We start from the raw sequence: 22334 nt of genomic DNA on the forward strand, positions 1-22334 counted from the left end.
ATGGTGCGACAGGTTCATCAATCCTAACTATCTCCTAAATGACTTTAACAACTTTACACTACCCGGGGTCTTTCTCCGGCCAAACCATTGGCCCTCTTACACTATGGGTTCTAAAAACCAATTCCCATTGGCCAAACTGTGGTGCTCTTCAATTTGGGGTCTCACTCCCCCGATTCATCTCCCGGTGCCCTCGCACAATTTCTGGGCTGTGGCGTGTACCTCTCCCAGCGGGTCTACCCACCTGCACACCTCCACCACTGTAGTTGCCTCCGAGCTTACCTGTTCCTTACCCTAACCTATCTACCTGGGGAAGGCCCTCTGGCGCTCTCCCCACTCCGTGCCCTCTCTGGCACTGGGCTGCCCGATCCACACCCGGGATCCTCAGGCACCCACTCACAACTACCGGCTCCCAGAGCCCACCTGCGGCCTCACCTGGCCGACATCCTCACAGTGGTGGAGTGCCCAACCAACTACACACACTAACAGGCTACACGCCCAGCCATTTCCACAACAATAATGCACCCATCCACAATACCATTCTGCAACCGCACCACAAATGCCAATATCCAACCACAATTTACCTGCACCCTCTACCTAACACTTACACTACCCGCCCCGGGTATTCGTGAAAGGGGTCCACTCTTCCCCCATCCACACATTCGCACCATGCACACCACTCCGTACCACTTACTCCAACTCTCTCCACACACCTGTACTTGCACACCTGTGCTCTCACACTTGGTGCCACCTGCACCCTTCTCTCCCCAAGCGCATTCGCGCTGATCCACACACTCACTACTCATACACTGCTCCACACACCTGTCCAGTTGCACACCTGTGCAATCACACCTGTTCAATTCTCACAAACACGGCATCATCTCAGCTAACTACTCCCTTCTGAAACTTGCGCTTCCCAGTCGTCCCTTTAAACTATTGCGCTCCCTCGTCATTATCATCCACACTAATCTACCTGCGTCCCTACTACAGGTATCAGTCACTAACTAAACTTAACGTCACCTAATGTCAATCCTCGCTAGATCCCTACACACCATATCCTAACCCACCCGGGCTAGTTTTCACTGCCATACACCCCATAAGCTATTGCTCCTTTGCCCCCCACATGGGAAGGATGGTGGATTTGCCATCCCACCACATCGGGGGTCTCTCACTACCAATTTTGCACATCAAATTTCAATAAATCAAAAATTTGCCAATCACTACCCATCATCTGCCAATCACTACTGCCAATCCCTTGCCAATCATCAAATTTTGTTTTTCTCTAATTTTGGGTCCAAAACACTAACCTCATCACCCAGTCGACTCACTAATACCTCTCGGTGCGCCAATCCCTGTCCAAAGCCCGGCTTCGTAAAGCCAAGCAATGGATGCTGGTTGTTTTGTGCCAGCGGCTGGATGCGTCCGGCACTCGGTGCAGGGACGGGGGCTTACCCGGGCCGAGATCCCACGCATCACCTCGGCGTGGAGCCATCCAATGTCCCGATCTCGACCTGCCGGCACGTCTCAACACAACGTGGTCGTCATGACGACCCTTCCTATCCAGCCGCCCGCTCCGCCTAGTGGAGCACGGACGCGGCCGTTCAAAGCGAGGCCCAGCTCGCACCGAGGGCCCGATTCGGCTATAAGTCGTTCTAAACTCTACCCCGTCTAACGTCGATGCTTCACCTGGATTCTTACACCCCGCAGCCCGTTCCTTGCTCACACATCCAGCCGTTCCCATGCTACCTTTCCTTACACACCCAGGTACACCCATTCCACTCACAGCTTTGGTCACACACCTGACCACCGAACACCTTGGCACACATTCGTTGCTCGCACACCTCACCAATACACCGCTTCGCGCCCCCTCCTCGGTCACCTCCTCTGTGACAATCACAGGTGTGCCCTCATTCGCACACCCAACCATGTGCCTCACCACCAACTCCAGCGTGCATTCCCACTCACGCTCTACCATTCCAGGTGTGCATCCTTCCATCCCAGGTGTACATCCTCGCTCACCTGTCACAACTAACTCACGCTCCATGTCACTCTCACTACTCTCCCCTCCACTCTTGACAACGCACTCACCCTTACTCCCGACAGCGCACTCTTTCCTCATGCACCTGTCCGTCACACACCTTTCTCGCGCACACTCTCCCGTCGCACCCTCTGTAACACTCACCACACCACGCTTCCATGTGCTCCCTCGCACACGCGCTACGACCGACTCACTCTCGCCAGCACCCTCACTCCTTGGCACGCACTTTTTCCTCACACACCCCAGAGTCGGACTTTCTCGCACACCTCCTCTTTCGCACACCAGACCTGTCGCACACTTCACCAACGGCCTCTCACGAACACCCGGGTCTATCTCGACCCCCAAGCTTCTTAAATCCCCTGGCGCATCATACGCACGACCATATTGGTCACCACTTACACCGGGTCCTCTTCCTCTTCGCTTCTCCTCCATCACCTGCGAATCCCTCATCTATCTATAATTCCAGCAATCTCTGTGTGTCTGTCTGTGTGTCTGTGACCGCTGTTTCTCGACAACCACGGGTCCGATATACTTGAAACTTGCCAGGTATATTGCTGGGGACCCGAGGATGTGCCTTTTCAAGGTTTGTAATTAATCGGACAAGTACCTACCGAGCTATGTCCAAAAAACGCTTCAACCAATCAGAGAGCAGCGAGCTATCACGTGTGCCGAACCGTTAATGCAATGCAAGCGTTAATGCGTTAATGCAAGGCTTTTCTTTTTTTCCCTCTTCTCTTTCTACTTTTCCTTGCGATTAAATTGCAAACAGCCAAAATACGTTGGCGCTAATTGAATAATTGGCCATTAACACTAAAATAATCGTAACTGCGATATGCCAACTTCCGGACAGTGCAGCCTTCCATGTTGTTGTTGTTTGCAGCAGCTGTTTGCAGCAAGGCAAGGCTTTTCTTTTTTTCCCTCTTCTCTTTCTACTTTTCCTTGCGATTAAATTGCAAAAAGCCAAAATACGTTGGCGATAATTGAATAAATGGGCATTAATAGATAGATAGATAGATATGCGATATGCGAACTTCCGGACAGTGTGCGCGTTACGAGCTGACCGCCATTACGGTACGTAATTCGATTTCTTATGCGCATTATTTCTCCCAATTCAGTCAGAGCGAAGGGCGGAAGCGAAGAGCGTTGTTATTTTTTGTTTACGGGCGTACGGGCGGGGTAGAGCGTACGGGTAGCGTTTTTTTTTTTTTTTGGCAAGGAACGGGCACCCACGTACGGGCAATGCCCTAGTCCGGTTAATGAGCACATCATCACGATCCAAACACAGACTTTGGACCAATTCTTTTATCTCCTCTTTTATCTCTTTCTTATCCCCTCTCCGTCGCTTCTTAATTTCGCTCATCCCTTCTTCCACTTCTTCTAGTTTCTGCTTCACCTCTTTCATTCCCCGGTACGTCTCCTCAAGCTCATCCTCTAAGGCTACCTTGACCGTTTCCAGGTGCGTCCTCACCTGCCGGTCCTTCGTCTCCATTACCTCTATCACCTCGTCCAACCTCGTTGTCAGTCCCTCACGTACCATCTGACATTCCCTCTTTGTCGCTATCAAGTCGTTTTTTATGTCGTTTTGTGTCGCTTTTAAACCTCCTAATACCGCAGTGTTCCTTTGAACCTGCTCCACTAACTCCGTTTGTCCCACCGTCAGCTGCTCCACCTCCTGCATCAGGTCCTCTATGCCCCCTTGCAATTTTACAGTCCCCTTTCTCACCTCCTTCTCCATGTGCTCCTTACAGTGCCTCACCTCCTCGCGCACTCCTCCGACCTCCTCACTCACACCTCTTCTGATCTCTTCTCCCATCACTTGCATCTCCTGCCCAGATGCCACCCTCATCTGCTCCATTTCCTCCCTGTGAGCATACAGTTTGGTTTCTACCCCCATTCTGACCCCCTCTATCTGCTGCCCCATTTGGTTAACTTCCCTTTCCGCTTGGTCCCTCATGTCCCTCAATTTGCCTTCCATGGTGTTTTCTAACCCCTCTAACCCTTTTTGCATCCCTTCCATTTGATTCTCTTGAGCGGCCATTCTGTTTTCTACCCCCGTTAACCCCTCCTGTATTTCCCCTAATCGATCGTCTAATTTCCCAAATTTCATGTCTAATCCCTTAAAATTATTGTCTAATCCCTTAAAATTATTGTCTAATCCCTCACTGGTACCCCTCGCTTCGTCCCTCATTACCCCCATTTGGCCCTCCAATCGCTCACCCTGAGCATCCATCCGGTTCCCCATTACCCCCAATTGCTCACTCTGAGCATCCATCCGGTTCCCCATTACCCCCAATTGCTCACTCTGAGCATCCATCCGGCCCTCCAATCGCTCACTATTCTGGGCCATAAGGGCCTTCATTTGTATAAAAAAAAGGTTCAAATCCATTGGCATCTCCGGTTCGACTACCGCGACCATGGGCGTGGCTAAATGTGGCGCCGCTGTAATCACGTGCGCTAGAGCGCCATTTTGTGCACCCGCTACTTCGTGCGTGACGGCGCTATTTTGCGAACCTGCCGCCCTCACTGCTTCGCTCTCCTCTTGTCCCTCAATTTGGTCCTGGATCGACCCTACCTCACTCTCCTTTACCGGACCCCAGCTGTCTTGATCCGCCATAGCGCGACTTTCAAAATTCGGTTTTTATTTTATTTTCGTAAAACAAATTCAAATTTCGCCGTTATAATTTCGCGCGGGAAACGCGCTCCGAATCGATTCTACTTGTTACAAATTTGGGCCTAATAACGCGCGGGAAACGCGCTCCGAATCGATTCTACTTGTTACAAATTTGGGCCTAATAAATTTAGTCCCGGGTTCGAATTCCACTCCTCGACACCAATTGTTACAGACGTGGCTTGGATGTTATTCACCGAGCGGTTTTGGGATGACCACGTCTGCACAAGATTATACTCGATATTATACCCGAACGTTGACTAGTCGCGCGATGCTTGGTCAATGAAGGAACAGACACACGGCTGGGATTAAAATGACGACACCAGGGATACGGTTCTCAAGACCTCCGGAGGAGATTATATTCGTGCGGAAGGTCAGATTACAGGGACGAGAGGGACAACATAGAAAGACAAGCACTTAGACACAACCTTATATTAACCCCAACAGACGACAGGTAAATGGGACAAGGCTGACTCACACGGGGGTTGATGGCAGGAAAGCGGTTGTCGATGGCTCCAGGTGCACCTGGGCTCAGGGCAGGATCGACCCGGTCCGGTCCAGAGATGCGGAAGGTTGCACAGCGCTCGAGGTGGCGTCTTTTCGTCTCAAGCTGGGGGCGCATCTGACGTCACATCCGGCGCGTGGCCGCGTATATCCGGCGGGGAGTGACACGCCCTCGGCTCGTTAGCTCCGCCTCGTGGAATCGGCACGTTGCTTCTCATTGGGTGCGTGCGGGGGGTTTACCAGGCTCCGCCCTTGACGAGGAGCTGACAAGGAGCCCCTTCGTGGTAACCCCGTGGAGCGCATGGTCTGGAGCGCATCGTCTGGAGCGCATTGTCGATGGCGGCGAACCGAGCCGGTGGGAGGACGCACACTCCCCCCCCCGCGCAGCGCCGTGCCCCTCTGTTGTTGTAGACGGGGAAGAAGATGGGAGGAGGTATGGGAAAGGTCCTAAACTCACTACTGGTGCCATATAATCACATTCTGGTGCAACGAAGAGTCATAATTAATGGAAACGAGGCCTTAACTGACATAGACTAAGAATAACTAGCAAGATGTCCGAAAGTTGTCTACGTGTGGTGCGGTGGACCTGGGCACGACATTTAATGGGGGAATAAGGGGAAGGTCGGCTCTACTGATTGTTGTTTACAGACAATGGGACTAGGGAATGGGGGATTGGGGATAGTTGGGGAGTATTGGGGAAAATAGGGGAATATTTACAAGCGGATATGGAGGCCAAATTCCATATTCGCAACAATATATATATATATATTGTTGCGGATTCGGGGGTCGGCACTCCCGTTACCAAGGGGGGGGGGGGGTTAATCCCCTTGTCTTTTAATCTGGCCGTCCCCCCGATCCTAGAAGTCATAACGCTCCTTCCGGTCGGGAGTAGCCAGGGTGATTGGTCAATGAAGTCCCAAATACCTGAGTGCTACCCCTGGCCGGGAAGCAGGGAGATAACTCCTGCTCGGACCGCGGACAAGATGGTATTTTCCGAGCGGTTAGCAATCCGAAGCCCGAGCCGTTAGCGGTTGACTAACCCGATCCTGAGCGATTGCCGAAATCGTGCCACGTCTATTCAATTGTGAAAAGACTAAGACGATCGGACAGCAGAAACCAAAGTAAGGAAGAACACAGGAATTTATTACCACAATAATTAAAGAGGAAACGAAAGGGTGAATGTACAAGGGAAGAAGAAGAAGCAGACACAGGGCAACCTTATACAGTCTTAATTAGCACGCCCAGGACAACACAAACAGACTTACACGGAAGGAGTAATGGTGGCAGGGAGGGAAGGTCCAAGCAGAAGGACGGCATGGGCTCCGGCTCCAAACCACGCTCCGCCCCGGTCCACGCTCAGGTTCTGATCCACGCTCCAGCTCCGCGGCGAAACCCGGCAGGTAGCGCTGCTCGTATATTGTTGCACGCGAGTGGACCTTACTCAGCGGTGTTCATATATCGGGGAAGGTATTCGGCTTTCTCTCTCTTAACGTTCATAACGTGCTGCAGTTCAACAGAAGTCCCCTGCGCCCTGCGCAGTCTGTAATCGGGCTTCGCGCTCGCGCTTATAACTCGCGTGTTGAAATCAAGCCGCCTTCATAGGGCTACGCCCACTAGCGAGCTTACCTCAGCCCTGGTTGGTCGGCGAAGGCTCACTGGCTCCACCTTTGATGATGAGTTGACGGGGGGGGGGCACACCTCCTCCCCGCGCTCCGCCCTTCTCCGCCAGCCTGACCGCGTGCGCAATGGCATTTGATGCAGCGAACGCTACGAGCAAGCAAGCGCTAAGGCGCGTAATAGCAAGAGAGAGACAACCCCCACCTGTAGGTGCACATGATGGAGTAGCTTGGAGAAAGAGAGACAAACCCCGCCTGTAGGTGCGCATGATGGAGTAGCTGGGAGAGAGAGAGAGAGATCAAAATGCACGGGGTTGAAGGACCTAGCTTATTTAATTAATGCAACGCAGAGTCAAACTATTGGAAACAGAGCCTCAACTGAAACACATACTAATGAAATAACTAGAGTTCCTATGGTGCCCTACGTGTTGTATATGGACTAATTAGGGTGCGACCTTTAACCTTTAGAAGATGGGAATATTTACAGGGAATTATTTACAATGGATTATTATTTACAAGTGCCGGTTCTAAAAACCGTAACAATATATATATATATATATATATATATATATATATATATATATATATATATATATATATATATATATATATATATATATATATATATATATATATATATATAAATACATACATACATATATATATATATATATATATATATATATATATATATATATATATATGTATGTATGTATGTATATATATATATATATATATATATATATATATATATATATATATATATATATATATATATATATATACAGACTTTTTTTTTTTTTTTTTGTATACAAGATTGAGGCTCGTGAAAGAGCGAACATTAATCACACAGAAAGACAAACCGACACATAAAACATATAACATAGGGAGCGGTAGATAAGATGGGGAGAGAGGGGGAAGGACACAAACACAACATTTGAGAGCAGGGACCGAGAGACATGGAGACATCGAGAGATCTGAGAGAGGGCGAGGGCTTTGGGGGGGGGGGGCGTGGGAAGGGGGCAGTGGGAGAGGTATAAAACATATGGACACTGCCAGGACTTCCAGGAAAGAAGTTGGAATTTCAAACAAGGTGGTCTGGGGTGAATTAGCGGGGGTAGAAAAGATCAAGGTTTTGGATGGGGGAAGATAAGAGATGGTGGTGAACAGCTGTTTTAAAGACCTGGAGGGAGGAGTGGGATTGAAGGGAGTGAGGGAGTTTGTTCCAGAGGCGGGAGAAAAGAGGAATGAAAGAGTGAAGGTGAGCGGAGAGCCGAGATTTCGGCAGTTTAACCATCAGAGGGTTGCTGGCAGATCTTGTGCGACCTGTAGGAATATTTGGGGGACAGAGCACAGAGAGAGCTGGGGGTGCAAGGCCGGAGAGGAGTCGGTAGAAGACAGAAAGACCACCTACCTGCCTGCGGTGAGTGAGTGAAAGGCCCTCAGAGATAGCTTCATCGCGGGAGATTCCAATAATTCTGAAAGCTTTGGTTTCAACAGCGTGAAGCCGAGCTAGGTTGGCATTGGCATTTAATATGGAATTTTTTTTTTGTGGGGGTGAACTTACTTTTCAAGATGACTTAGAACCAAAAGTTCATTGGAATTATGTTGAAATTATTCTAGATTTTGTTAATGTGACCTTTAAAAGAAACAAAAAACACATTTGACATTTCAAAGCAAATAAATTGATCCTTGAAAGTGTTGTAAACTGATATCGAACTCAATTCACGGACAGTACTGTGTTAAACTTCTGTGCGTTTTCCAGAAGTATCTCTTTATTTTGCACATTAGCCAATTTTTTTTTCAACAAAAACAAAAGCTAAATGATGACTGGGATTACGGACAGTAAAATTACAGTTCAGTACTTCGTGTAACCCCCATGAGCATTAAGGAGAGCACGTACACGTCGAGGCATGCTGTTCACGAGATTTGCCAAGGTTTGGACAGGAATCGCTTGCCATGCAGTGACAATAGTCTGCTGCAATTCAGGCACAGAGGTAGGCTGCTGGTCCAAGTTGTCGATTTGACGCGTTAATTCTGCCCACAAGTTCTCTATCGGATTCATATCCGGGGACATGGCAGGCCACTCCATATGCTATACACCACGGTCAGCAAGAAAGTGTTGGAACATGCGAGCATGATGAGGCCGTGCATTGTCATCTTGGAAGACAAAGTTTCCTCGAAAGGCTGCATGAGCAAATGGAAGCAATGTTTCTTCCAGAATGACCCTGTACTTGAACTGGTTCTCTGGGCTCTGTCCCGCAAATATTCCTACAGGTCGCACAAGATCTGCCTGCAACCCTCTTATGGTCAAACTGCCAAAATCAAGACTCTCTGCTCACCTTCACTCCTTCATTCCTCTTTTCTCCCACCTCTGGAACAAACTCCCTCACTCTCTTCAATCCCACTCCACCCTCCAGGTCTTTAAAACAGCTGTTCACCACCATCTCTTATCTTCCCCCATCCAAAACCTTGATCTTTTCTACCCCTGCTAATTTCACCCCAATTCCACTTTTTTTAAATACCAACTTCTGTCCTGGAAGTCCTTGGTGTCCTTGTGTTTTATACTTCTCCCTCTCCCCCCCCCCCCCCCTTCCCACGCCTCCTCCCCCCAAGCCCTCTCCCTTCCACACATCTCCCTGCTCTCAAATGTTGTGTTTGTGTGCTTCCCTTTCTCTCCCCATCTTGTCTTCCACTCCCTCTTTTTATATATTTTGTTTGTCTGGTCGATTTGTTTGTGAAGTAAATGTTAGCTCTTTCACGAGCCTCGATTCAGTATACAAAAAAACGTTGTGCAGATGTCAGGCGTGGCATCTGAATTTTCTTGTTGTTTTCCCTGTCAGAAGCCTCCAGAGTGACCATAGACAGCAGTAAATGAATGTCCAAACATGAGAACTGAAGGATTTCATTATGAGGGTCATTATTTAAAGGGAAAGATCCCTATACAGAACCACTCAAGCATGCCATTGTTGAGCAACCAGGTGATTGAAGTAAAGTTCCCGTTACATCATCAGCCATTACAATTGAAGAAACGTGTTTATAAAGCTGCACATTTCAAAAAATGAGTGATAAGTTGCTTTTGATGTTCAGTTTATTTATATATATATATTTTTATTTGCAAAATTTGCAAAATATTCTTTTGAGCAAAATATATATATATATATATATCCAAGGCTGGTCCTTCCTTTCCTTTATTTTTTTACTTGCAAAATCGAAGATTTCTCAAGTATGTTGGTCGGTTGCGTTTGTTCTTCTGTCTGTTTGTTTGTCACCGGTCTACAGGTCACAATTCTAAACCGATCGTCATATTGAGACACTAAATTGGAAAACCCACTATTTTTGAGGTCGAAAGGTCAAAGGTCAACTCAAGGTCAAACTTCAAAAATCATCAATTTTCATCTAAAAACCTGTCAATATTCATCCGACTGACTTGAAAATTGAACAGCATTTGCAAATTGAATCACTAAATAGGAAAACCAACTATTTTTGAGGTCAAAAGGTCAACGGTCAACTCAAGGTCAAACTTCCAAAATCATCAATTTTCATCTGAAAAACCATCAATTTTCAGCTGATTGACTTGCAAATTGAACAGCATTTGTATAGTGTCTCACTGAATTGGGAAACCAACTATTTTTAAGGTCAAAAGGTCAAAGGTTAACTCAAGGTCAAACTTCTAAAATCATCATTTTTCATCTCAAAAAATCATCACTTTTCATCCTATTGACCCAAGCTTTGATCAAGATCATCAATTTTCATCTTGATGAAATGTACAATTTGCTGTATTCATGGAAACCTTTTGGGGGGGGGGGGGGGGCAGATTATGCAAGCTCTGCATGACGTCTTCTTGTTTATTTATTTTTCTTATATGTAGGTTTCTTTGAACAATGTTATTTTGAGACGATGACTTTGAGGTGGAAAGTATGCCATGGACCAATAGAATGGGCCCACATATTCCAGATTTAACGCCACTTGAATTTTTTTTTGTGGGGGTGGGGGGGGAACCTGAAATTAGTGGTTTATACCACGAGACCACGTGCTCTTGAAGGTCTAAAGAATGAAATCAGAAACGAATGTGTTAAAATCTGAGTCAATATTGTCAAACGTTCAAAGAAACCTGCAATACGTCTACAAGAATTGATGTGTGTGTGTGTGTGTGTGTGTGTGTGTGTGTGTGTGTGTGTGTGTGTGTGTGTGTGTGTGTGTGTGTGTGTGTGTGTGTGTGTGTGTGTGTGTGTGTGTGTGTGTGTGTGTGTGTGTGTGTGTGTGTGTGTGTGTGTGTGTTGTGAGTTTAATAAGTACCTCGTCTCAACTCAGACAGTTTTCAAGAGATTTATCAATAGATAAGACTACATGCATGGGAGACGTAGCATTTAGGCCAGTAACACTATGTGGAATGACATCATGGTTCTTAGCATAGCCAGCACCAACCCGTATTTGGTTTAATATACTTTCCCCCAGGGTCGAAAAATAACTCATAACACCTCTCCAAGTGGACAATAAGCCTTATTCTGAAAGAATGCTTTGCCAAGGCCAAACATGGGATATGGTCAACAGTTGATACTTTCGTCAGACAGTCAGACGTCAATGAGAATAGGTCACAGTGTCGCTGCTGTCACCATCAGCATAGGGAATTCAATGAAATCCCCCACATGTGCACGTCCGTGGCTCGCTTTTTGAGCAATTATTAAATTAAAATTATAAAATAAATATCTCTATATGATTCCAGACTTTTGAAACATCCTGTGCAATTGTGTAATTTGGAGTTTTTGCTAGGTACTGTTGTTTACTGTGTTACAGCACCCACGGCCGCTTCTGAACCCCAATGCTACGAAGTGGAGTTGCAAGCGCAAGAGAATGGCTTTGGCCTTCACCTACTGGGTGGCAATGAACAGGGAGAGCCGGTCAGTGAGCAGTATTATTACGTCGTCAACGTTTGTGTGTGATGTACCTGTGTTAGATGCGTGTTCGAGGAATTTTTTTGTCCAAGGAATAAATGCTCAGGTGTGGCATTTCGTCCATATAAACTACTTCGACTGGGCAAGATGCACGCTCCTGGTCTTCAAGTCCTCAAAGGTCCATTTCTGCATCACGTTAAACATTCTTTATGGTTTATTTTAGGTGATGCTAGGATCACTGGTGAAAGGTGGAGCGGCTGAGCAGGATGGGCGCCTGCAGCCCGGCGACGAGCTCATAATGGTGGATGGTAGGAACGTACAACAATGGCGGCATGAGGCAGTCCTCAGCTGCATGCAGGAAGCTGCTTGCGCTGGTTCGGTCAGAATTACAGTGCAACGCAGGGACATTCAGTCTGGTAAGTGATTTCATCTTACTGATATTGTCCCCCACACAGCGGCAGACAGGGTTTTGGAATCGCTTCCGTTTGTCTGTCTGTCTGGGCCATCAGGTTTATTTTAACCATTTGGGCTTTTGTCATCAAATTTTCAACAAACCTTTATAATGAGAATATGAAGAAAGCTGATTAATAAAATTTCCATTTTTCTTTAGCCGTTGTTTTTGTAAAGTTTAGTTTGAGTACAAAGCGCACGCGGACATGCTTTGCATTTTGGTTTCTAATTTTTTTTTTTTTTTAATGATGATCTATTAGGCCCGGTGTTGGCTTAGCGGTTACGGTGCCGGCTTGGGATCCTAGGATCCTGGGTTCGAATCCCGGTCGATCGCTGAATTAACACCAGGGGGGTTGACTCGGCCTGTCATCCTTCTGAGGTCCGCAAATTGAGTACCAGCTCACTGGTAATTCTCTGTGTGTCGCAAGAGGCGACTAACAGGGTTGGTGGCAGGAAGGGCATCCGGCCATAAAACATTGCTTCAAAAAGGGGACCACGGTGCCCGATAAAGGCCAACCCCCGCTCTGCGGGGAAAAATGGCCTCTAAAGGTGCTCTTAATGATGATCTATTCCGTCTCATCCGCATGTCTTTGCAGAGAACACCAGCAGCTTGACATCACTCCAGCAGAGCCTGGAAACTCCAATGATTGGTCAAAGTAGCAGTGAAAAGAACTCGGCCTCGTCCTCACCTCGTCGCACATCTTCTGTGGTTCGCTTCATCTCTCCCAACTCTCCTCCAGGACGCCACCTTTCCTCTGCAGTTCGCCATGCCACGTTTTCCAATGCTCAAACACCTCCTTCAAAACCCGGCAATGCTTCTTTCGATCCTCGTATTATCTCTTCGAGTCATCGCATTGCATCTCCCACTCCTCAACGACGTTCTCCAGATCACATTCCTTCTCATAGTCTTCAGAGAGTTTCTCCATGTCGTGGCGTTTATTCTCCTAGTCCTTGCCCAAGTGACAAAGATCCTCAGACCTTTCCTAACTCTGTGGTTGCACCCCACACTGTGCAATTGACACGTGAAGAACATGAGGGTTTTGGTTTCGTATTAGTTTCTTCTCAACAGCAAACTGATAAAGACGAAGGTATGTCAAGGTCTTTGTTATTATTTTGTCTAAGATTGAGTCAGATATTCCTGTTTGGGAAGGTGGGACAAAACCACCCCATTCCTTCCCCCACGCACCTCCCTTCCTGTAGTGCCTTCTGGGTCCTGGTTATATGTTAAATTTCCCGAATGCCCTTGCTGTCTGATAGTACAGCAGGTCATTTTTTTTTTGTATGCAAGATAATTGGCGGCAGGGACATTGGGAGATCTGTGGGAGGTAGAGGGCTTGGGGTGGAGGCTTGGGAAGGAGGTTGGGGGTGGGAGAGGTATTTGTCTGATTGACACAAAATTTTCAGCAGAGGTGCACCTACTCCTGTAGAATGTTTTATTGATAATTATGACGTCATAGGTTATGTGGGGTGGGGCACCATCTTGGAAAACCCGAAAAACTTTGCACCTCTATATCTCCAAAACCACTCCACGGGATAAGTTGAAAGGTGGTTCATTGTAAAGTACATATGGGGAATAAGATGTTAATGATGATGTCATAGGTGCCTTCATTATGACGTCATAAATCGACAAGTGCAACTCTTGATCCGATCAGTATGAAATTTGTTGAGCATGATCGATGGATAAATTGGTGGATAAAACAAATTGATGACGTCATCGATCACGTGGTTCGGCAGCCATATTTGTATGGCATAGCCCGTAGGGCAATGCTCTCTGGACGCAGCATTTGTCTGTCCGTATATGTATGCATGTATGTATGTATGTCCCTCACAAACGTCCACCAATCAGAGCTGAGGATCTGGTCACATGACAGGGAGACAGCAGATCCTCCACTCGGCAGGTCCAATCCTGGCTACGCCGTTGTAGACTATCGGTCTTGTTTGTACATATAACAAATTTGATCCCTCCTTGCGTAGGGACTTAGACAGGGGGCTTCTAATGAATGATGGAAACTTCATGTTTTGCAACTCGAACTCAAACTGCTGTTTTAAAACTAATTTGAGCCATTTTTAATACAACCCAAAACACTTGGCACATTCCATTCATCATGGGCAAGTTAACTCCACTACCCCAACCCCTCCAGCCATTTTCCCCTCTCCTGCCAGCCAGTAATTTGGGTTATACCCCTTACTATGTTTACGGTTCCGGTTTGTCTCATCTTGGTAACCATTGAGATTATTGTCACAACAAATTCTGTGCCCATCCCTGTTATATGTACCGAATGTCCCAAAGAAGTACCGGTAATATGTTATGAAAATGTTTCATAACGCGAAACAATTTGTGATGTTTCAACACCCAGTTATAACCTCTGATGATTGAGTGGTATGTGTCACAAATTGGGACCTGGGAGTTTTGAATTTCCTTTTCTTTCACTCAAATAGCTGATCTTAATAAATTAAATAAACCTTAAAAAAATCAATTGCATCATTCCTGAAGTATTCCTGGAATTCTCTTAAAATGGAATGTCTAGCATGCAGCAATGGGAATTAGAAACAAGAAGTGTGAATTTTTCACTTAAATACCTCTCCCTCCTCCGCCCCCCAAGCCCTCTCCCTCCCACAGATCTCCCGATGTCCCTGTTCTCTCCCGTTGTACTTGTGTGCTTCCCTCTCTCTCCCCATCTTGTCTCCCACTCCCTTTATCGTATGTTTTATGTGTCAGTTTGTCTTTTTGTGATTAATGTAAGCTCTTACAGGAGCCTCCATCTTGTATACAAAAAAATAAATAAATAAAAAATGTCACGTTTACAAAATACGGACGATGTGAATACAACTTGAAAAACATCTATAAGTACAAAGTACTGTTCATTAACATGACTCCCGTTATCTCGCTCTGTCCTCCATTCCCAGTCCAGCAGGTTTATTGGATCGACCGACTCGTCGAGGGAAGTCCAGCGGCTCGCTGCGGAGACTTACACCTTGGAGATCGTATACTCTCCATAAACGGAAAGTGTGTGGATCAAGTAGATCACAAGCAGCTGGTAGAGCTGATTACCACGCGAGGGGTATACATCTCGCTCCGCGTACTTCCCAGAAATTGTGAGTCCCGAAGGCCTAATATGAATACGTCTCGGCCATCTTTCAGCCTCTGCTCACCCACGTCCTTTCATTTACACCTTTCTGAGATTATACCTGTGACGCATATTTTAATGCTAATTCTGTGAATATACCGTTGTTTGTTAGAAATGCTAAAATCACCTCTTCTTGTCGGTAAACCTGTTGAGTTATTGCAGACGTTTTCCAAACTATACTCAAAAACTTCAAATTAACTTCTTCAAAAACGGAAGGGTAGTTGCATAATTGAAATGAAAGTATGCACTTCTTCTTCATCATTTTTGGCTTCATGTTTGCTCGGCAGATGTACGGTATTTTATTAACCTGCCCCCAAATCCTGGTGTTGGCTCAGTGGTTAGGGTGCTGGCTTGGGATCTTAGGATTGTGGGTTTGAATCTCCCAAATCCTGGTGTTGGCTTAGCGGTTAGGGTGCCGGCTTGGGATCCTAGGATCCTGGGTTCGAATCCCGGTCGATTGCTGAATTAACACCAGGGGGGTTGACTCAGCCTGCCATTCTTCCGTTGTCGGGCAAATTTAGTACCAGTTCACTGGTAATTACCTGTGTGTCGCAAGAGGTGACTAATAGGGTTGGTGGCAGGAAGGGCATCTGGCCATAAAACATTGCTTCAAAAAGGGGACCACGGTGCCCGAAAAAGGCCAACCCCTGCTCTGCGGGGGAAAATGGCCTCTAAAGGTTGTTCCTCTTCTTCTTCCTCTTCTTCTTCAATAGTCATGGGGAAGGCCTGTACCTGTTGTTTGGTTTGTTTCTGCAATTAGTGTCTCTAACGTTTAATGGTACCTCAGCGTTTCTTAGACCTCCCGAGGAGTATTCGACCACCACTTGGACTTTCGGAATGAAATTTCACAATAATGTGAATACAAAGTATGCGGGGTTAACATAAATTTTTGACCATGACCTAATTTTAAGGTCATGACCCAATTAGAAACATTTTTCACCGAAACTCGATTGAGGTTTGTCCGATCGGAATGAAATTGCCCTCTCTAGGTAGACGAGAGCAAGACGGATCTGCGTTTAATTTACATCATACTCCTGCGGGTTAAAGGTCAAGGTTTAACGGTGGTCTGATAAAATAGTGTTTTTGTCGTCACTCAATTTTGCCAATGCGGAATCTCAAAGACCACTTGGCCTTCAAAGATGTTTTTCCATCATAATAGTGTACCTGCATTGTGCACCTGATATTTGATTAGTGTCCTTGACCTACTTTTTTCAGACTTAAACTACCTTTTTGATCACACCTTGAATAATTTTCCCCCGATTTTTTTTTTGGGGGATACAAGATCGAGGCTCGTGTAAGAACTAACATTGATCACAAAAAGACAAAATAACACATAAAACATATGATAAAGGGAGCGGGAGAACAAGATGGAGAGCAGGGACATCGGGAGATCTGTGGGAGGGAGAGGGCTTGGGGGGAGGAGGAATGGGAAGGGGGGTTGGGGAGGGGTGGGAGAGGTTAAAATAAAAACACGTGGACACTGCTAGGACTTCCAGGAAAGAAGTCGGTATTTCAAAAATGAGGATCTGGGGTGAATTAACGTGGATAGAAAAGATCAAGGTTTTGGATGGGGGAAGATAAGAGATGGTCGTGGACAGATTTTCATGATGTTGAGTTTTATGGATAGATTTTAGATCGGGACACATTTTCTTTATTTACACTGTATCCCTAAATGTTGAAGTTCAAGATCATATGGTGGTCCGAAAAAACTATGGCGATCATTAGATCGCGGACCAAGGGTAAGTCACGGGTTGTCGCCAAGGGTAAGCCCCCCTTGACCAACACATCCGGATATCCCAAGCACAATCCTTTTAGGTGTGTACATGCAAAATCTTAATCATCGTTCTTAATTTAAGCTCATTTCTTTTCCAAGGCAATGCTTCTCCATTACACTTTCATCCCTATATCAACACCATTGCTCAAATACCCACTGCTGCTCCAATTGTGACTGCATATTTGTGTTTGCACATGTTCATCCACATGATCACACGTTCTAACCAATTAGTGAGTCACCACCACCTCACATTGGTTCTCCAGCATATTGGAAGCCACAACTTCACTTGCAGCATTTCAATTCCCTCTGGACTTATCCTCCATTCCTAATCAATAAGTTCGTAGCCACATTCGCATCTCAGTGTTCACACCAGAAACTTTGCCTGTGAAAGCTTTTCCACAGGTTTCCCAACCTTTCTACCTCTGCCACCTACGCAACTCTTTCCGCAATTGGAACATCACTTGCTCATCCATATATAAAGTCATGAACTTCTTTGTCTCACCAACTGCCTCAAGCAGGTTATCCTTCTCGTCTTTTGACTGCTCTTTTGTTACTCCATTTTACAAAATGCTTTATTGAGAACCAGACAAATCACCCCCTCTGCACAATTGCTTTGCCAAGGCAAATAGTGTCGAAGCAGTTTCCATTTTAGAATCCAAATGATATAAAAACGACAGGAAAACCACAATGTGGTCACCATCATCATCAGCTGGTTTTCGGTCCACTTTTGGCCTCCCTCACCGGGTCAACGCGTTGCGGGGTATTGGTATGCTCACCACATTTGCCAATTGTATGTTGGCAAGAGTTTTTTTGCCGGAACTTTTAAACTGTTCAAAGATGCGGGTAATAACTCGCTTACTTTGTATGACCACTGCTAGCATATGGGTCCTTCGGCTTAACGTCCATCGGATGGATGGTACACATATTGGTGCCTCGTTCTGCATGTGTGAAACCAGGGTGGCAGTTTATAGCGGGTCGAGATTTGAACCCAGGCTAGACAGGTTAAAGGTGAGCGCACATATCTCTATGCTCTCCAATAATCAATAAATTAATAAAAGAATGTAAAAAAGACCTTAAATATACGTAGGCACAAACCTTCGAGGAAAAGAAGAAGACGGTCGGCTTCAAATCATGGAATGGCCAGCACAGTCTCCAGACTTAAACCTGGTTTGGGATGAACTGGACAGAAGGGTGAAAGCAAAGCAACCTACAAGTGCAACACATTTGTGGGAACTTCTGCACCAGTGTTGGGAAGAACTTCACGGAGAATATTTGATTTCCATTGCAAAAAGAATGCCACGAGTAGAAATGTAGAACCCTGGTGTTGGGCTAGCGGCTAGGGTGCCGGCTTAGGATCCCAGGATCCTGGGTTCGAATCCCGGTCGATCGCTGAATTAACGCCAGGGGGGTTGACTCAGCCTGTCATCCTTCCGAGGTCGGCTAATTGAGTACCAGTTCACTGGTAATTCCCTGCTTGTCGTAAAAGGCGACAAAAAGGGTTGGCGTCAGGAATGGCATCCGGCCGTAAAACATTGCTTCAAAAAGGGGACCAAAAAACAAACAAACAAAAAAAAAAACCAACAACAACCACGGTCCCCGAAAAAGGCCAACCCCCGCTTTGCGGGGAAAAAATGGCCTCTAAATGTGGTTATTTTTTATTTTTTATAAAGAATGCCACGAGTGTGTTCGGCGGTTATATCTGCAAAAGGTGGCTACTTTGCTGAGTCAAAAATTTAAATTAAAGTTTGTTAAACAAAATGATTCTTTGATTTCTTTTTATCTCCAATTGTTGATTTGTTCTATGCTTAATTTCAGAGTACATTGAGACATTAAACTGTGTAAATTTCAATAAAAACTAGAAAAATTGAGGTGTTCTGAAACTTTTGACCGGTCGTATATATATATATATATATATAGTACGTTATTTGTCTCAAATGTTTGTATGAAAATTCGAACAAAATGACACCTGTTAAATTACGAGAACCTTTATTTAATGGCAGGAAGCTTATACAATATTGTATTGTCAGGGCCCAAATAAAAATGTAGTTTGCTCCTAGGTATCAATTTCCTGCATCCATCTTCTTCTCCATTCCAAACTTTATTTCATATTACCGTTACGTCTACATTATTGTACGATTTCCTAGATCAACGTTTATTCATATCGATTGATTATAATTTGCAAAGGAATTTCGGACGTATGTGTCTCCATGTCCATAAGCTTGACGTTCTATTAGTATGGAAACTTGTTACAAATGTTCCCTTTCTCCTGCACGACAAGGGACTGGGTCTATCCCTGTGACAGAAATAAATCTAAGTGTGAGCAATACCATAGGTGGCAAAATCAGGATCTCTTGTTGCTGAAAATTTCACACTTATTTGCCAAGTTTGCAAGCAGAAGTGCCAAGATTGTTCACAAATTACAAGCACAGCAATGTAGGCCCTGGAGAGACTGCACAGCATTCTCGGTGTCACGCCTCAAGGCAATGCTCATGTTTACACATCCTTCATTATCCAGTTTTTTAACATTTAAAAATAAATATTTGAGAGACGTTTGAGTTTAGTTTTCCATTTGTTTACAGACAGTGATTGTTATCAAATAGGTATACTACTTCAAGACTATAAAGTCAAGCCTGTAGAGATTGGTGAAATCTTAGCACCTGGAGAACCTGGACCATTCCTTTTATTTTCCACTCCTTTCCTTCTTCACCCCTCACACTTTTATCAGTTTTCTTTCAATCAATTCACTTTTTAACCCTTGGATGCAATGATTGGGCCTCGGAGGCCCACAAGGTTTTTTTCTGTTGCAAAAACTGTTGTACAAAATTTTTTTGGAATGAGCCTCATTTTCACCGACTTTCATGTTGTTACACAAAATTCAGTGACATTAAAAAAAATTCATTCAGGCTCATGGGAAAATCTTCATTCTTCACTTATAGTTATAACCCTTAAAATCCGACACGAATGCAGGCCTGGGGCCTTCGATGCCCCGCATAAATGTTGTTGTACTACTATGGTATATCATTATTTTCTTGATGTGAGCCTCATTATATGCTCCTATAACTTGGTTACAAAATAATTCAGTGAGGAAAATATGAAAATTAAAAAACTTTACACGAATACATTTGTGGGGCCTCCGAGGCCCAATGGCTGCATAGGTGTAGGATTTTTGACAGTTGTGGACGTATACCTTCTAAATAAAAGGATTAGTGAATCATATTTTTTGAGCAAATACTCCTCCATGAGCCTCAACTTTTCAGAGAAAAAAAAGTTGAAAAACGAAGAACAAAAAAAAAAAATTTGCAAAGAAAAAAGAAAAAGATTCATTACTTGTATGGGATTCCTCCAACTAATAGGATCAATGATTCACATTTTCTGAGCAAATACATATCCATGAGCATCGATTTGGATTGTAAAAGGACATGAAAGAAAAAAAATCTATAAAAAATAAAAATACAAAAAACATCACACGAATACATACGTTGGGCCTCCGAGGCCCAATGGCTGCGTGTATGTAGGATTTTGACGCCTGCATATAAGAGTTAGGTACAGGTATACCTAACATATTTAGTGGGCTGGCAGGAAGGCCTAGGCCTTGGAGGTACGCACACTTGGTTCGGATGGAAGATAAACTGGGCGTCCTGTCTCTCAGCGTTAGTTGGTGGAGGTTATTGACCCCTCTGTGTCCTTTCTGAAGAGGAGGCAAGCTATCACCGGCTCCCTGAACAAATTACAAATTCCTGCCCTAAATACTGCTGGGAAGGCAATGGAAAACCACCCAGTATAAACCATTGCCAAGAAACTTATTCGGCTGCACTGATGCTTTGTAACAGAGTATGGTACATCAGAATCAGAAACATGTATATACAGTGCCATCCATATGTATTGGAACATTGAAGTCAAATTTGTTATTGCTATATATATATATATATTCAAGAAATTTGGATTTGAGATAAAAAGATGAATACGAGGCAAAAGTACAGGAGGTCAACTTTTATTTCTTAGTATTTCTATGATATGTTTGTTTAATCAATAGGATATGTATAACCATTGTAGAACAACAGCCCTTTTTATGTTCAGTCCCCCCATATTAGTGGAGTGGCTTATGGAAATGATCGTGACACGCTGGCCCAAAGCACTAAATTTGGCACAGTTATACTTTAGGACCATACAAAACTTTTGAGAGGGGGCTGCCCGATTTTCGAGGCCCAGGTCAAGGTCAGGTCAAGGTCAAAGGTCAAATTATGTGTTTGTCACGTTTTTGCCATATCCAGCTCATAGCTGCCATAGAAACATTATCTCAGTGTCTAAATAATCATTTTTAAGGACATGGAATCCATTTGTATTATGGAAAATATCCTCAGGTGCTGCCATATTGTATTTCAAGGTCAGGTGAAGGTCAAAGGTCAAATTATGTGTTGGTCATTTTTGCATCGGTGTTTTTGACGTACATCGATACGCTGAGGGAGGATACTGGATTGGCCAGTACAGAGGAGGTCGCGGCCTGCATGACTTATGCTTCACAATTTCCACGACAGAGACACAGTCCTGTGCATGGCAGTCCTGCGTTCCTGCACGTGCAATTCTTTGAACAAGTGGGTGTCGCCTTACATCCGCACTTGAGTAGTTCTCTACAACTAAGAGCAGCAGCTGACAGGGTTGTCCAGGTTGGACGCCACCCGGTATCTGCTTTGGTCCACCCAAAGCCATCTGGATTTGGTGCAGCTAGGATGGGCTTCAGACTCTCTCTCCAAATGCTGGCTTGGTACAGGCATCGATTTACATGCTGGAGCAGTGCGTTCTGAGTTGGAGGAAGCTTCTCCATCATCTTCACTCTCCTTGGGAATAGCTCCTGTCGAAGGTCATTCACATTGACATGTGGGGTTGTGTTGTCGTACATGATACAGGTAAACCGCTCGATCACATTGAATGCTGGAGATGTAATCACCTGTGGAACAAACGCAGTCAGGGACGTAATGGTGAATCCTTCTGTGGCTGTCGGGTAAGCTTTCCATGCCTTCCAAGCTGACTTTTTGCCTTTACCACTGAATTGGGATGTTACATCAGAGCCAGAGAATGCATGGAAAAACGGCAGAGCACGAGCTTTGTCTTCCCCAAGTTCCTGGCAGATTGAGTTGACATGGTAATAGCGGAAGTGTTTACCAGTACCAAAGCCAACCCATAGTTGCATACCTGGATGGTGCTGCACAAGATCATGAAACACTCCCACCAGAATCACAATCACGTCTGTGTCTACGGTTCTGATG

The 22334-nt window shown here is 45.2% G+C and overlaps 1 protein-coding gene across 4 annotated transcripts in view; it reads left to right on the plus strand.

Moving 5' to 3' along the window:
• The window catches only part of LOC137438178 (membrane-associated guanylate kinase, WW and PDZ domain-containing protein 1-like), a 139032-nt gene that overhangs the window by 103291 nt on the left and 13407 nt on the right, over positions 1–22334 (plus strand). For all 4 annotated transcript variants that reach the window (XM_068133189.2, XM_068133190.2, XM_078766506.1 and 1 more), the window contains 4 exons: positions 11621–11724; positions 11942–12134; positions 12765–13256; positions 15076–15264. In XM_068133189.2, coding sequence (XP_067989290.2) covers positions 11621–11724; positions 11942–12134; positions 12765–13256; positions 15076–15264 — 978 coding nt within the window. The remainder of the gene's footprint in view (positions 1–11620; positions 11725–11941; positions 12135–12764; positions 13257–15075; positions 15265–22334) is intronic.

The sequence above is a fragment of the Myxine glutinosa genome, chromosome 12 (genome assembly GCF_964187855.1).
Source record: "Myxine glutinosa chromosome 12, kmMyxGlut1.1, whole genome shotgun sequence".
Taxonomy (NCBI): domain Eukaryota; kingdom Metazoa; phylum Chordata; class Myxini; order Myxiniformes; family Myxinidae; genus Myxine; species Myxine glutinosa.